Below are 16,348 nucleotides of genomic sequence, written 5' to 3'. Positions count from 1 at the left end.
AATTTAAAATTAATTATATACTGCAAGTGTAACATAGACGAAATTATCTTTCAAAAATTACTATGACTAATTTAATCTTTTCAAAATCAATTTAAAAATGAGTGATATTTTAGGATGAATTTCATTAATAACCCCTTATTTAAAAAAAGGAAAGAGTTATTTTTCTTATTCTCATATTGTATTGTGCTTAAATAATATTTTTTAAATAAAAGGGTCTTAATTGTTCAACAGAAATAATGGTCTTAATTGAGCTTCACTTTTGAACTTCTCTTCTAAATTCTAACCGAACCCCACTCATGAAGCTAAACCGCTGCCACCACCCACTCCGCCCCACGCGCCGCCACTTTGCCACAAAGTACACCGCCAAGATCACCTCCACCTCCCCAACCGGTCGCTCTCTCGTCGCCGAAGTGACCCCTCCGCGGCCTCTCCCCTCCGACCCCCGAGGCTACCTACTCCCCCGCCGCCACCTCATCTGCAAAGCCACCCAAATCCTCCTCTCCCACTACAACAACCACATCCCTAACCCTTCCCGCCGAAACCCCAAAACGCCGTCGTTCTCAGACCCATTCTCCGACCTCTCCGACTACCTCCAGTCCCTCCAACCCCAATGCCCGACCGTCCTCACCCCTCTCGAAGCCTCCGAGATCCTCAAATCCCTAAAATCCCCATCCCTTGCATGGAAATTCTTCCACTTCTGCCCCTCTCTTTCCCCCAATTTCCGACACGAGTCCTTCACCTACAACCGCCTCCTCCTCATCCTCTCCAATTCCACCTCCCCCGAACGCTTCGACATGGCCCGCGACCTCCTCCGCGACATGGACCGCCTCGGCATACGTGGCTCAATCTCCACCGTTAACATTCTCATTGGATTCTTCGGCACTGGCCAGGATCTCGAGATGTGTGTTGGGTTGGTGAAGAAGTGGGATTTGAGGCTCAATGCCTACACCTACAAGTGCTTGCTTCAGGCGTATTTGAGGTCACGTGATTCGTCTAAGGGCTTTGATGTGTATTTGGAGATGCAGAGGCGCGGTTACAAGTTGGATATCTTTGGTTACAACATGCTCTTGGATGCTTTGGCTAAAGATGGAAAGGTTTGCATTCTTCTGATTTTGTTTTGTTATTGTTCGAAATTTGGATTCTGCGGATCGCTAAGTGTAGTTCTTTCGTTGTGGTTGGGTTTACCGTTATAGGAGTGTAGGTTGGTGAGGATTTGGATAGAGTTTTTGCTAGTTTTGTGAGTTTGTTGAGCTGCAAGCTTTAGGAGCGATGAATCTGGATAGATAGATGAACAACTGAACAAGTAAGGAAGTTGTATAAATGTTGTGAGTTACTTTCGAAAAATACAAGTTCAATTGTTGATTCCGTTAATCCTGATTATCAGTTATTGCATATGATGCAATATTTTGGCAGGTGGATAAGGCATATGAAGTTTTTGAGGACATGAAGCGGCGGCATTGTGAGCCTGACGCGTTTACATACACCATTATGATCAGAATGACGGGTAAATCTGGTAAAACTGATGAGTCTCTAGCACTTTTTCAGGCCATGTTAAAAAAAGGGTGCATTCCTAATTTGATTGCTTATAATACTATCATTGAGGCCCTTGCCAAGGGGCGAATGGTTGACAAGCTCATTCTAATTTTCTCAAAGATGGTGGAGGATGATTGTCAGCCTAATGAATTTACATACAGTGTGCTTTTGAATGTTTTGGTTGCTGAAGGACGCCTTAATAAGCTTGACGATATAGTGGAGTTATCAAAGAAGTATCTTAATAAGAAGATATACGCATACTTTGTAAGGACTTTAAACAAACTGGGTCATTCTAGTGAAGCACATAGACTATTTTGCAACATGTGGAACTATCATGACAAGGGTGATAGAGATGCTTACATGTCCATGGTGGAGAGTTTATGCAATGGTGGTAAGACAACAGAAGCTATAGACCTTCTTGGTAAAATTCATGAAAAGGGTATAACTACTGATACTATGATGTATAATACAGTATTCACTGCTCTGGGAAGGTTGAAGCAAATATCACATATTCATGATCTTTTTGAAAAGATGAAACAAGATGGCCCTCCACCAGACATATTTACATACAATATTCTGATCTCCAGCTTTGGTAGATCTGGGGAAGTTGACATTGCCGTAAAATTGTTTGAAGAACTAGAGAGTAGCAATTGTAAGCCCGATGTTGTTACCTATAACTCTCTGATCAATTGCCTTGGAAAGAATGGGGATGTTGATGAAGCTCACATGAGGTTTAGAGAAATGCAAGAGAAAGGATTGAATCCAGATGTTGTAACTTATAGTACACTGATTGAATGTTTTGGCAAGACGGATAAAGTTGACATGGCGCGTAAATTGTTTGATGAGATGCTTGCAGTAGGATGCTATCCTAACTTGGTCACATATAATATTTTACTCGATTGTCTTGAAAGGTGCGGGAGAACTGCTGAGGCAGTGGACCTTTATGCGAAACTTAAGCAGCAAGGATTGACACCGGATTCAATCACATATGCGGTGCTTGAACGGTTGCAAAGCGGCGGGCATAACAGGTTGAGATTTCGCAGGCAGAACCCCATTACAGGATGGGTTGTCAGCCCTTTAAGATGACACAATAGACAAAGTAGTTGTTTTATGTCCATATCAGGCCAAGAACTTTTGTACTTTAGCTTCCACAGGGCTATAACGCTGCTAAATCCATAGTTGCGTTGCTGGCATAAAGAATCCAAATGATTATGGAAATGTGATCAAATCAGATGTACTGCTTCAAGTGCAGTAGCTACATGTTCAAGAAATCATAGCTGCATCATGTTGATTTATGAAATCAAGTTTTCCTGCATCGGGGGAGTTCGTTGACGAGAGGTATCTGTTATTAATCTATTATGTATTCTGATAATTTGATTCATAATAGTATCTATACCAAGCTCATACAAGGATAAACAAAATTTGGGGGGCAAAGACAAACCAATATTTTCTCTTTTTAAATAGAATTTTCATTTCTTACATGTATAGAATAACGATAATGATAGGGAAAATCTAGAATCCATTTCCCTGGATATCTTTTTGCACATTGTTCTAGGATGCTGTTGTAGTCTCTGCAAAATGTAAAGCTACGAAACTGAAATGAAATATTCCCCTTCCTTATATTCTTTCTCCTGCTAATTATTCAGTTTGAAGTTAGTTGTTTTCTTATTCTTTGATAAGTTGATGTTGCAGTTATTCTTTTGCTTCCACACTTTGTTCTGTTTTCTCATTATTCGGTTGGGTGAGAATTTGGGAGATATACACATTATGCAGTTATGCACCAACAATGATGTTGTGTAAAGTACAGCAAGAATAGTTTGCCACTAGTCATTTTCTGTAGAAAATTTCCGAGTAAATACGAATCCAAAACTACATTTAGAGGAATTATTCAAAGGAATTATGCATGTAATTATCATCTTACAAAGCATCAATGAGCACTCTAAGGCAAGCATTACATTCACATTCTGTTTAAAGTTTAAACAGTAACAGAATACAGTAAGTTTGGTCACCAATCTATACCCAATTCTCTTGAAAGAAAGATGTTGTCGATGTATTGGAGTAGTGCAGGGGAAGCCGTCACATAAGCTTGCATTAGCACTCTTCCTGAAGATTCTGCAGCATGCAAAAGACATTAAGAAAATGGAGAATATCTATTTCTTAAATTACTATTATTATTTGGGTCTGGAGAAAGGGAAATATAAACATAAATAAAACATGTAAAAAGTTAACTTGATGCCATACTTACCATCCTGATTGAGTTTCCTAAACAATTGCTGCTTTGTTGGGATGTGATGCAATCTTGAAGAAACAGCCTTTCTGAGAGCCCAACCATGATGCAAATGAAATATCTCTGTGTAAGCCTTGGAAACCGCATCTCTTACAGAATTTCCTCTGCCAAAACACAAATTTTCTCAATTCATATTTAATATCACAACCTATAATTATAAGAACATATTAAAATTAAATTATAAATATATATATATATAAAAGACAAACACGGCAATATATATGCCATAATAATATTATATAACATATTAATATCCTATTGCTACCAATAGCTTCAAAAGGTTCCAAGATCTGAACAATAATGCTACTCTATCCCCATCCCATCAGGAAGTGTGAAAGCAAGAAAAAGTGGAAAGTGGAAAGTGGAAACTGGAAACCAATTATACTCGCCATCACGGATCTACAATCTTGTTCGTGGAAAGTGGAAACCAATTTCCACAACCCATCATCATTTTTTTATAAAGAAAATAATATCTCCATTCTCCACTATCATGACAGAAAAACTAACACATGCATTGCAAAGGAGTATGTATGTATGTATGTACGTACTCTGTAAGTAGAATTTGGTGGAAGAGTAGTCTGAGAAAGTCAAGGCCACGTTTTATTTTCAATAGATTCCTCGAGTGGCTACCTTGTTTTCTCACCGTATTGGTTTTCACATCCTCATCAACCATTGATTCCAATGTCTTGAATGACTTGGATGCCTCCATTAGATCATTCACCTAATTCAAGTTGTACACATATATGGTTTTCCATTATTACACTATATGCATGAAAACTAGACTTATTAGTAATAAGTAATGACAATAATAATACCTTGGTAACATAATCCATCTCAATGAACTTGAAATGGAAGCCAACCAAACCGAAAAGAGGAGCCACGAAAGAACATGCCCGGGCGAAAGCAGCAACCTCCACCGCCTCCTCTGCATTATTGGAGGCGGCTGCCACAACCTCTGCAAGCTCCTTAAATGCATCTGCGATCTTTCCAAGAAGGTTGTGATCCACGGCTGCCGCCGTCGAAGTCCTGCTTGATCTTGTTGTGATTCCGTCCTCATCGGATACTGCTGATTGCACCGGTTCTTCTTTTGTAATTCCATGTCCACAGAAGAAGCACGAGAGGGGGCCATGTGACAGTTTCTTTCTTTCACCAACTTCTGCCATGTGGAAACCAAGTAGATGGACCCTCTCCACTCTTTCACTTTACTATGGTGTATTCTTATCTACCCTTCTCAGGAAACATAGACACAAGTTTGAAGAGTGGTAGCATGTAGAATAAGTATATGAAAAGAAATGTAAGAATATCATTCAGCCACCAATCAAGACTTAGGGACAGGTGTGTAAAGTAGTCGAGACTCGAGACTTGGAAGGTCCCGTTTCTAATTTGCAATGAGTCAATGAGTCAATGTCCATCTAGATGCCATTTTGGCCATGTTATGTAACCAGGTCATGGGAATGGGTCAAATACTCAAATATTTGAAGATCAATGCTATGGTGAAGAGTGATTTTCAATGAAGAGTGAAATAAAATTGCAATGTACATTATACACTTATAGTTTTATTCACGGATACCTCTATCACCATCTCCATCTCCTTTTATTCATGGGGAAGGTCTGCATTTTCGTGAAAGTTTTGTGGATCTTCGTTTAACTCCCCGTCTGTGTGTAGTCGCAGCAGGTACCTGTTTGGGTAATTTTACTGATTCCAGAGAAAATGTTTTTTCTCTTTATCTAATGTTCAGTTATTATCATCCTTATACAGAAAGAAAAACTTACCTCAAGCATGTCACGTGCATGCACGATAAAACTGTGGCTAAGAGCTTTAGAGGCAAACTCTCCTCTTGGAAGACTGTTGCACTGCTTGCTGAGTTCCTCTTGTATTGAGTTCAGATCCACACCATCTCCAGCTGTCACAAGAACAACCTGACTATCAGGTCCATGCTCAGCCTGGAAATCATAAATCATGTGCATAGGAAATGAGTCATGTAGAAAGAAAGCACAAGAGATCTGGAAATACAAGCATATTGAAAAACTCATTGAACCTGGGAAAGCAAATCAGCAGCAACATGAGAAGGGATTGCATGCTTATCTGCAATGACCAAAACTTCAGATGGACCAGCTGGCATGTCAATTGAAACCATGGCCTCACTGTTCTGCAGAAGATTTTGAAATTAAACGAGAGAAGAAAAAAGCTCTATGATTGAAAGTATGAAACACAATAGCAGATGCAGATTCAGAGATTTTTTTTTTTAATTGCTTACTTGAAGTATCATTTTTGCAGCTGTGACATATTGGTTTCCAGGGCCAAAGATCTTTTCAACCTACAAGAGTATCACCACAAGTAGAGTGTCAAAGATTGTGGAAAAAAATATCAACTCCAAAGTACTTAGATTCCTTTTTTTTCTCTTTCTTTTTTTTTTTCAAGAAAATGGGCACATTTAAGTACTGTTATATCACCAGATTACGATGTCTATTTAGTATCTGCTTTGCTGCTTAAATATGAATAAATTACTTCTGACATATCATCATGAGTTATGGTCACCATGTATTCATTGCCACAAAATAAGACAAACCAAGACATTCAACTAATACAATAGGGATGTGAAGTTCAAGCATTTAGACCAATTAGGGGATGAGTTTCATCATATCTATCATGAATTAGTAATTTTGTTAGAATTGGATATACTGATAAACACAAAAACTAACTAAACGGTGAAATAGTAATTTTTGCTTAAAAGATTGAATGCAAGACACTAATCAAGGAAAAGGATTCATCAAAAGTATTCTATCCAATTGATCTATCTAGCGCTATTTACTATTACTCCTAAATGTACATGAAGCTACTTAACATGTAATTTCACAAAACCAAACTATGCCACAAATTGTACATAGCCATAGTAAGAATTTGCCCAAGGTAAGTCAGAAGCACAGAATCAGCATTGACATACTTTCATGTTCTCAACGCTTCTCTCAGGTGACTTCTGAGCAGCATGAAACGCATATATATTGCCATAGGCAACATCAAAAGCTTCCTTAATATGAGGATCAAGCTACAAAAGACAAAAAAACAAAGATGTGTTAGCATCAAAACCAGCATCACATGTCCACTAAAATGGAACTTGCAACAAGAGTATCATAGTAAGGTCCCAAAAATGCAACACACCACAGGGTCTGGGAGCTCAGGCACAACTTCAACCAATCTATCCAATTCAACTTTGTCAAACCTTGAAGTATATCTACAAAACCACAAACATAACACTCAAAAGAAGGTTTCAAAATGCACACACAAAAATCCAAAACTTCAAATCAAAATTAAATAACATAAAACAAAGACTTCCTTTTCTGATCAGTAAAACAAAAAGTTTAAGAAGCACCAAACTCACTCTTTAACTGCAGCATCCCCTCTTCTCTGAACATCATGAACAATGGGGTTAACCTGCAAAAATAAAAAATGGAACTTTAGGGCAAAAAGCCAAACCCCATTTGAAAAGAGTGACCAAAAAACCAAATGTGGGGCAAACCCAATACCCACCATGCTGAAAATGGAGGAGAAATCGATGCGGGGCCGGGTCTTGAGTCCGAGAACCTCATCGTTTGTGAGCTGCGACAAGCGATAGGTCTTGATGGAATGGGAATTGGAGGAGCAAGTTATGCGGTTACTTGAAAAAGTATCCGTAGAGAGTGAAGAAGAGGGAGCAAAATTGAACGGTCTAAGGGTGTTGTTACGGTGTGGTCGAATCAAAGAGCAATTCCAGTTGGTGGAAGCTGAAATCGCAGTGTGTATGTATATCTTCATCATCATCATCAGTGATAGCTTGGGTTTGGGTTTGGTGGAACACCACTCTCTGTGAGTTTGGGTTTGCGGCTGAGAAAGTTAGTCCGAGCCTTCGTTTCATGTGACTCTGGGTTCTGAGAATCACACGCAATTTTGTTTTATTTTATTTATTTATTTTCTTTTGTCATTTTGCGTCTGTAACTTTTTGTAAGAAAAAAACATCGTCCCGAAAAAAAAAAAAAAAGAAATAATTATTAGTTTATAATTGTATTTGTAATGTAAACATACGCAACAATTTTTCAATAAATAATTTAGTAATTCATATTAGTTTATAATTGTCTAATTGACTAATATATTGACACCACATATCAGTCACTGAAATACTAATATTATTGTGGTAACCTGAAGTTACAGATCTCTGAATTCAGGTGAATAAATAGGTTTGCTTTTTAAACGGAAATACTAAGATACTATGTACTATGAAGTATGCATAAATGACAGTGTCATCTTTCTCAAGGTTGAATTGTTCCTTTCAGGTTACAGCATATTCAAAAGTTATTAACTGTTTCAAAACTCAACGCAACTGTGTAGCAGAAATTGTGACTCCCTCCAGATTCTAGATAACTGATGTAACTTTTTAGAGTTACAAGGATATATGAGTATCTATATACAAAGGTGGTTGTTAGTTACAAATGAAAGAATAGGCTAAACTAATCAATCATAGGACAATGCCTCAAAACCAATGCAAAATATTGACAATCCTCTATCCATGGAAATAAATTTTAAAGTTTTGGTTTCAATTCATGGCCACTCATGGGGTTTCTGGCTGAAGAGTGATGTCCTGAAAAACCTGCAATCTGTTTCTCCTTGTAAATGAAGAATCACTTTGAATTGCAGGCATTCTTCGGCTTTCCGAGTTTGAAGCCGAAGCTGAAGTCTTGCTTGCTGATTCTGGTCTTTGTTCAGGATTGAAACACAAAGACCGCCTCACGGTTGGATTCCTTGACAACATGCCATTCCCAGGTGGTTGTTGTTGACAGAGAATGTTTGAGTTAGCATTCTCATCATTGACCTCTCCACTATCCTTACCACCATAATTTGCATATGCTCCACCGAATAAATCATCTTGCTCTTCATTTTCTTCTTCTTCGGCTATGTCGGCCCAGCTCTTCCTCTCTATGGTTTTTACATTTGTAACAGATTTCTTAGCAGCAGAAGAGATTTCAGAATCCTGACTTTTGCCTGTGACATTTGCCAAATTGCCATTCAAACCCACGAGAGGCGATTCTGATGGTTTAGATCTCTGGTTACTGCCATCTGCAGGAGGACTATCCAATGTCCCTGCTCTCCACTTTCCATTGAGAGGTGCAGACAAATCATTTGGACTACCAAATGAAGATCTATGATCTGAATAGACATCTCCCCAAGTCTCCCTTTGATATCCATTATTACTGAATCCCCACGAACATCTTTTCGGCTTATTGAAAGGAACCTTTTGGTCTCTTTTTGCAGGATCTGGTGGAGACTTATACAACCTCCTCCTGGCATTAGATGCCTCCACCTCAGATGTTGAAGACCAATTTTCTGTCTTACATTTAGCCACTTCCCAGTTCCTTCCACCCAAGTTTCCGATATTTGGAGCCATTTTCGGTTCAGCAACAGGACCATTTTGTGGAGAACACTGTGATACATTCCTTGCTGATGACGACAAAGACCCCATCTCACTCAGCATTTGTGTGGCACGTTCGTATGATTTGACGAAAGAATCATCCATCTTCCTGTTTTTTGTGGCAGTTGTCACTGCCTGAAGCAGAAATTTTGCTTCTGTAATCTTGTTCATCTGCATCAAACAGATTGCCAAGTTGCATTGCTTGTTCCTGTCAACCTCAAAAGACAGTGCTTTTCTGCAGAAACAAATATGGAAATCATTTCTTTTATCTTCAAAGGAAAAAAAAAAGAGTATAAAGGCAGTTTCAAGTCCATCTTTAAGAGCTAACCGATAATGTTCTTCGGCAATCTTATAGTCACCTCTCTGCAAGTAAGCCCAGGCCAAGTTCCCTAGTATCCTACATTAAGAGAGATTCATAGTCAGGTGTAAGGCCTCTATAAATTACATAAACAAAATGAAGAAACAGCATGTTTGAAAACAAAATGCACCTTGATATCTCTTGCTCTGCAGTTATTTGGATCTTCCTCCCCTGAGATCTTGCCTGTTTTGTTGACCTTCCCACAAAAGTGATACCATCTTCAATTTGCTTCAACTTGTGATGGAGCATGGCAATCTCTTCATCAACTCTCCCTGACCTCTGTACCAACATAACCAAATCTATTAAATGCAAGATGCAGAGAAATTCATCCAACACAAATGTTAGCTTACAACATATTGGTCTGAAAAGAATTCGCCATATTGCTTTATGCCTGTGTCCAAATTATGCACAGAACTAAACAAGAAGGAAAAGTATATGGTAATTCCAAGAAATGCGTATTCATCAGTTAAGAGAAGCATCCAAAGAGTTATTTAACAAAAGCATATCCATTATAAGACATGTGTGGTTCTTCCAAGAAATGCTTGCATTGACATTTTATCCAGTAGAATATTAGCTTCAGACAATGAATAATAAAAGCACCCAAAAAAGAAAGGGGGAAGAGTTCTGATTTACCTTGTAGAGTTCAACCAGGATGTTATCAAGAGATTCTTGGGATTCAGGAAGGCAGAGATGGCGAAACGATTTAATAGCTTCAATTGCCTCATCAGACCTATTCAGCTGCTTCATAACTAAGGCCATGTCCTTCAAGGCACTTTCGACACGATCTCCAGCATTGATTGCTGCCCAAAACATGGAAATTGATCTAGCTGGATCCTTATCCACCAACTGCAAATCAAGGATTATAACTCATTTTTATCTCAGAAACCCCTTGAAACAAAATTAACTGATAGAAACAAATCATCAAACACTTCATTAGCATTCTTCCAATCAAACTTATTGACCCTAGGTAATCATTTTTAATGCCTTCTTCTGTCCCCAATTGCAAGTATTCCTTAGCTCTAATATATCTCTCTTAAATCCCCCCCCCCCCCTCCCCTCCCCTTTCTTTTTCTTCTACCAAGACCAATGATTATAAACACATTCAAACAGATAAGAAAAAAGAGGCAAAAAAAAAAAAAAAAAACTTTCCCACAATGGAAACTTCAACGCCAAGCAACCAATGGACTCTAGCAAAAAACATTGATATTCAAATGAATAAAACCAAAGGAAAAAAGTACCAAATTCAATAAAGAAAGAAAACGGGAAATGAAACTTAAAAAAAATTAAAAATAAAAAAAAAAACCCTGTCAATTTACCTGAACTTGCTTAGCCTTCACGTAAGGTGAGTCCCCAGCAGGGACCTTGTGAATCACGTGAAAAAGATCATCTTTGTTATGAGGATAAGAAGATGCTGCTACTGATGGTAATGGTGATGTTTTACTCTCTGACTCTGACAGTGCCATGTTCGGAGAACTCGAAGAAGAAGAAGAATGCCTTGTTGTCCACGACGGCTGTGGCTGCGGTGGCGTCACAAAGCACCTCGCAGGAGAGCTTCTTTCAAACATCATTCTGAGAAAAAAAAGAAGAAAAACGGGATAATTTTCCCAGCAAGGATTTTCCCGGGAAAAAAGAAAGGTGAATTCTACCGTTAAGATGTGTATGGGCCTTAATGCTATTGGACTGGGCCTCTCTTTTTAAAGGTGAATTCAAACATCAATGATGTATTCTTTAGCCTGATGAGTTGGGAAATATTGTGGACAACCAAAAAAAAAAAAAATTAATGTATTCTTTTTAAAGGAAGTAAAACTGGTCCGAAATAGATTAGGCAATTTAACTTTTTCTTAGTATTTATGCATGTGGAATGCAGTGAAGGAGTTATTTATTAATAAAATTAGGTGAAAAAATAAAACCTAAAAATAGGAAGGATTTTCACCAGAAAAAGAATAAAAAAGGGTTTGTAATAGTAAAAGTATATTAGAATTAGGTTATTTTAATTACAAAAAAAAAAGAATTAGGTTACTTTCATTACTTTTATTCTTTTAGAATATACTAAAATAAATTGCAATTTTAAATTAAAATTGGAGGAAGATAATTTTTTATTTTCATTTTATGGGTTTTTTAATTTTTTTTTTTAATTACACGTTTCGAAAAAAATATTTTTTATATTTATTTAATAACAAGTAAGATCTATTTTTCATAAAAAAATATTAAATATATTTTTATATATGATTTTTTTATTTTATTATATAAAAGATGAACAAAAGGTGAAAGATAGAGGAATATCTAGGAAGATTATCCATAAAATTGTCAAATGAGATTCACATGTAAATGATCTCTCTTTAGACATGATAAAGTTTAATGGTGTCATTTGATCTCTGTAGTCGATTCCACCTAGTAGAATAAAGTGATGTTGTTGTTGTTTGTATTATATGTGTAATATAATTGAATTTACAAATGAAAAAAAAATCAAAAATTGATAATTGAATTAAGTTGGAATGGAACTACATATTTTTTGAGAGGATAAATCTTTTAATTTAACAATTTTTTATGATATTAATTTTATAATGAGATAAAACAGGACATTGATACTTGATAAAGATAAAATAATATATTTAGTTTTAAAATTTTTTGTTATGAAGTTTATTTTAATTTTATTAAAAAAAATTTAATAACTTTGAAGTAAAATTCTAAATCCATCACAAAGATTACGTGTGTTTAAAAAAAAGTTACGTGCATATAAAACATAAAAGATAATTTATCTTAACAAATAATTGGAATTTAAATAAAATTATACATATCTCTTTTATTAGAGTTTGATTAACGTATGTCCTATTTGAATTTTTGTAAATTGTATAAGCTAAGTTCAATTTGCACATATACACATAAATGAAATCATACAAATATCTTTTATACTTAAAAGTTCGAATATATGTAAATCGAATTAAGTCAATTCAATCTAATCATGTAAAAAAGATAGTACTTTACTTTTAAAAATCTAGAATTTTAGTTATGAAAAATTGAAATAGCTCAATTCGATTTATAATAATAAATCAAATTATTCCAATTTAATTTACTAAGATTAGTCTACATTATAAATCAAACCACCCTAATTCGATTTAGTTTTGCATTGTCTATTTAAGACTCAACTTAGGAACATCTAGAAAAAAAACAAGACGGAAGACTATTTCACTAATTATAGAAATTTGAATCAGTCCTTTAAATATCTAAAGGTGTTAATCATATTAAATAATTTAATATATTAAAGTATTTAATAAATTTTATTTTTTTATATGAAAATATTTTAAATACTATTTACATGTATAAATTAATTTTAATATATAATTAATTTTAAACATAACAATAATATGATTGAAATAGGTATTATTTAAACTGAATTAAATTTTTTCTGATTAACTTTTTCTTTTAAATTAAATTTTGATAAGAATCTTGTTTTTTAATATATATATATATATATATATATATATATATATATATATATATATAATGAGCATTTAATCAAGAAAAAAGAAGATCAATATTATAACAAAAATAAAAGTTAAGGAAGATAGAAAAATAAACTTTTTTTTATGTCATAAATATTATAATAAAAATAAAATTTTTAACTGAGCGAAAAATAATCAATATTTAAAAATTGTAATGAGTAGTATAATAATTGTTTAAAAGATATAAACATTAATTTTAATGTATTAAAATTTGTATATTTTTTACATAATTATTTAATCATTTTTTTTTAAATAATTATTTACCTTATAATTCACCGAACAGTATAAATTTCTTTTAATCGTAGTTTTTTAATTTAAATTTAATTACTTTTATACATTTTACATGATAAATAACTTAGACATTTTATTTTTCATAATTTAATTTTTAATTATTAAATTTATAAAATTACTTTTTTTATTTTTTTATATTATTTAAAAACTTTAGTTATACGCATATTAATATATGATATAATTCTTTTATATTTTATTTAAAAGTGATATATTTTATATAAATCAATTATTTTAAATAAAATATAATTGACAAGAGACATCATTTGTATGAAATAGTAAGACAAGACAGGATCTTAACATATAAAAAATGAGAATTTTTTTTTCATAAATTTTAAAACATCATAAAACAAAGAAAAAAAAACTTCAATTTGAGAACACTCTACTCTTTGTAACCTTTTCTACTCCGAACAGTCAGACAATGACAGTAATGTTCTATTAAAATATTAGGCGAAAATAACTATGCCACTGTAATTAGTATGCCACTGTAAAATGAGTTTGACTTTAAATTTTTCACAAAATAAATTGTCACTATGAACTAGTATGCGATGAAGTGTAAAATTCTCCTTAAACATGAATAATGCGACCACGACGAGAGAGGACAGGAGCAGAGCCGGAGAAGAACGACGAAACAGGATTATGAGTTATAGAACACGAGACTCCACCACTTCGGCCATGACGCTCGCGATTGGCTATGGAGGCGCGAGGCTGGAGCTCCCATGCAACTGAGAATTCCGGCGGCAGTCTCGATGGAGAAACCTAGGGTTTTCTTCTAGGGAGATGCTCCTCCTTCTGTTGGTAATTGGGCATGGTGCGAAGATGAGAAATTGCTGAAGACTCTATCTAACCTGTTTCATCCAATTATACACAAACACACGCACACATTAATTCGAACCAACTTGGTTCGAATTATACACTTATTAAAAAATTAAAAAAAAATATATTTTATTTTATACATTAAAAAAAGCTAACAAAATATTTAATTACGAGACTTCTTTGAAATATTAATGAGCTATCAATTCGAATTCCATACAATACTCTTTTGTCCATTTTTAATAGCTCATGAATATTTTTTAATAAATTTATTTAAATTATACTACAAAAAATATTTGATCTTATGCAAAATAATTTTTAAAAAATGGCTTAAAAAATGTTAAGAGTACTATAAAAACTTGTAACGTTCTAATGACTTAGAACATTAAAGAAATACTCTACATAGTCAATAATAATTTAGAAATTAAAGAAAAAATATTTTTATCATGTATTTACCTAAATCACTAGAATATTACAAACTTTTATAGTACTCATAACATCTTTTAAGCCATTTTTTTAAAATTATTTTGTATAGAATAAAATATTTTTTTAATTGTTTTATATGGAATAAAATATTTTCTTTTATTTCTAAATTATTATTGACTATGTAGAGTATTTTATTTAAAATTTGAGTACATGCATGTATTTACCTAAGTTATTAGAACGTTACAAATTTTTATAGTACTCCTAATATTTTTTAAGCCATTTTTTTAAATTGTTTTGCACAGGATCAAATATTTTTTGTAGTATAATTTAAATAAATTTATTAGAACAATTTATTAAAAAATATTCATGAGTTATTAAAAATGGACAAAAGAGTATTGTATGGAATTCGAATCGATTGCTCATTAATATTTTAAAGAAGTCTCGTAATTAAATATTTTGTTAGCTTTTTTTTTAATGTATAAAATAAAATATATATTTATTTAATTTTTAAATTATTAATTTTGTTAATAAGTGTATAATTCGAACCAAGCTGGTTCGAATTAGTGTGTGCGTGTGTTTGTGTATAATTCGAACTAAGCTGGTTCGAATTATGTAAAAATAGAGTTTTCAAATCAAGCTGGTTCGAACTACATATAAATGTGCACTGGTAAATTCATGAAGCAAATTTTGGTTTAGCGAATTTATGTAATATTTTATTCCCTTTGGCTTACTTGAGTTTTTTACCCTCCATTTTTTATATGAGAAGCACTCTATACAACCAAAAAGGTCCAATCCTTGAAGCTGTTGTGCAATCTAGCTGGGCTCAACCATTCCCATGAGCGCCCACCTTCTCTTAATTCCATGCACTACTCTGCCAAACCGCAACATGTGTTAAAAAGAGATGCAACTAGAGAAATTATTTATAAATTTATATGAAATTTGATCTGTATACTAGAGCTGTGTTTGTTTCGAAGAATAGGATATGACAATATACTGAGAATAGGATAGGACAAGACAAAGACACTGATGGACAGAAACACAAAATTTTGTGTTTTTGTATTCTATTTGGTGATAAATTAGAACAAATTATAAAATTTCAATTTATTCTCATTTTTTCATTAAAAAATTTGAGATAAAAAATATAATAATAAAAAATATAATTATAAAAAATTAACAAAAATAATAAAAAAAAAAAAATAAATTGTGTCCTTTTTTAGTATCTTCGTGTCCTTTTCGTCAGGATGAACACAAAATACATTAATTCAATGTCTCTGAATACATTGTTTCTGTCCATATCTACTCTGTTAAACACAATTTTGTGTCTCTGTGTCCTTGTCTTAATATCCTGTCTCTATAAACAAACGCATCCTAGATGATCCTAAAAAAATTGCTAATTTTTTTTTAAGGCCAGAACTAGATTCTGTAATGTATCACAGAATAATCTGCTTGAAGGGATGAAAAGGGAATGAGAAAAATGTGTGTGGATTTAAGAGTGAAAAAGGAAAAAGGAAAAAAAAAAAAAAGAAATGCTAGCAATGAGCAATGATGATTGCTGTAATGATGGAAAGTGAAGAAGAATAATAGAAGAAAAGAAAGAAAAAGTGAAAAGAAGAGAGAAAAAAAATTGGAAATGGAAAACTAGCGGTTTTATAATTACTAGCCGTTGCGGTTATTGGGCCAAAATTGCAGGTGTAGCAGG

At 33.9% G+C, this 16,348-nt stretch overlaps 3 protein-coding genes across 5 annotated transcripts; 1 reads left to right on the top strand and 2 right to left on the bottom strand.

The window, feature by feature from the left end:
- The first annotated feature begins 222 nt into the window (after window positions 1-222).
- Window positions 223-3,153, top strand: ABO5 (ABA Overly-Sensitive 5). Its single transcript, XM_088484102.1, has 2 exons — window positions 223-1,094; window positions 1,414-3,153. Exons 1-2 carry the CDS (start codon window positions 297-299, stop codon window positions 2,617-2,619), a joined length of 2,004 nt encoding a protein of 667 aa, XP_088340228.1. The 5' UTR covers window positions 223-296; the 3' UTR covers window positions 2,620-3,153.
- A 210-nt stretch (window positions 3,154-3,363) lies between these two features.
- Window positions 3,364-7,746, bottom strand: LOC107638863 (accelerated cell death 11). 3 transcript variants are annotated; one of them, XM_016342263.3, is made up of 9 exons: window positions 7,350-7,746; window positions 7,201-7,253; window positions 6,981-7,053; window positions 6,766-6,867; window positions 6,079-6,138; window positions 5,860-5,970; window positions 5,594-5,764; window positions 5,391-5,499; window positions 4,910-5,047 (listed from the first exon to the last, which is right to left on the bottom strand). In XM_016342263.3, exons 1-8 carry the CDS (start codon window positions 7,620-7,622, stop codon window positions 5,419-5,421), a joined length of 924 nt encoding a protein of 307 aa, XP_016197749.1. In that variant the 5' UTR covers window positions 7,623-7,746; the 3' UTR covers window positions 4,910-5,047; window positions 5,391-5,418. The 3 variants fall into 3 exon arrangements, 2 of the variants coding, with proteins under 2 accessions (XP_088340229.1, XP_016197749.1); XR_015880898.1 differs by lacking the exons at window positions 4,910-5,047; window positions 5,391-5,499 and having other exon boundaries at window positions 5,860-5,965; window positions 7,350-7,745; XM_088484103.1 differs by lacking the exons at window positions 5,594-5,764; window positions 5,860-5,970; window positions 6,079-6,138; ... (2 more) ...; window positions 7,201-7,253; window positions 7,350-7,746 and adding exons at window positions 3,364-3,645; window positions 3,779-3,924; window positions 4,369-4,541 and having other exon boundaries at window positions 4,636-5,047; window positions 5,391-5,515.
- Window positions 7,747-8,182: 436 nt separating this feature from the next.
- LOC107638859 (uncharacterized) lies at window positions 8,183-11,250 on the bottom strand. Its single transcript, XM_016342258.3, has 5 exons — window positions 10,936-11,250; window positions 10,253-10,465; window positions 9,750-9,898; window positions 9,590-9,658; window positions 8,183-9,496 (listed from the first exon to the last, which is right to left on the bottom strand). The coding sequence occupies exons 1-5, from the start codon at window positions 11,185-11,187 to the stop codon at window positions 8,404-8,406; spliced, it is 1,776 nt and encodes a 591-aa protein (XP_016197744.3). The 5' UTR covers window positions 11,188-11,250; the 3' UTR covers window positions 8,183-8,403.
- Between the last annotated feature and the right edge of the window lie 5,098 nt (window positions 11,251-16,348).

This window comes from Arachis ipaensis, chromosome B4 (assembly GCF_059453495.1).
Source record: "Arachis ipaensis isolate K30076 ecotype BB chromosome B4, ASM5945349v1, whole genome shotgun sequence".
Taxonomy (NCBI): domain Eukaryota; kingdom Viridiplantae; phylum Streptophyta; class Magnoliopsida; order Fabales; family Fabaceae; genus Arachis; species Arachis ipaensis.
Note: the sequence above shows the minus strand (reverse complement) of the source record. Positions and strands in the feature narration are given on the sequence as shown.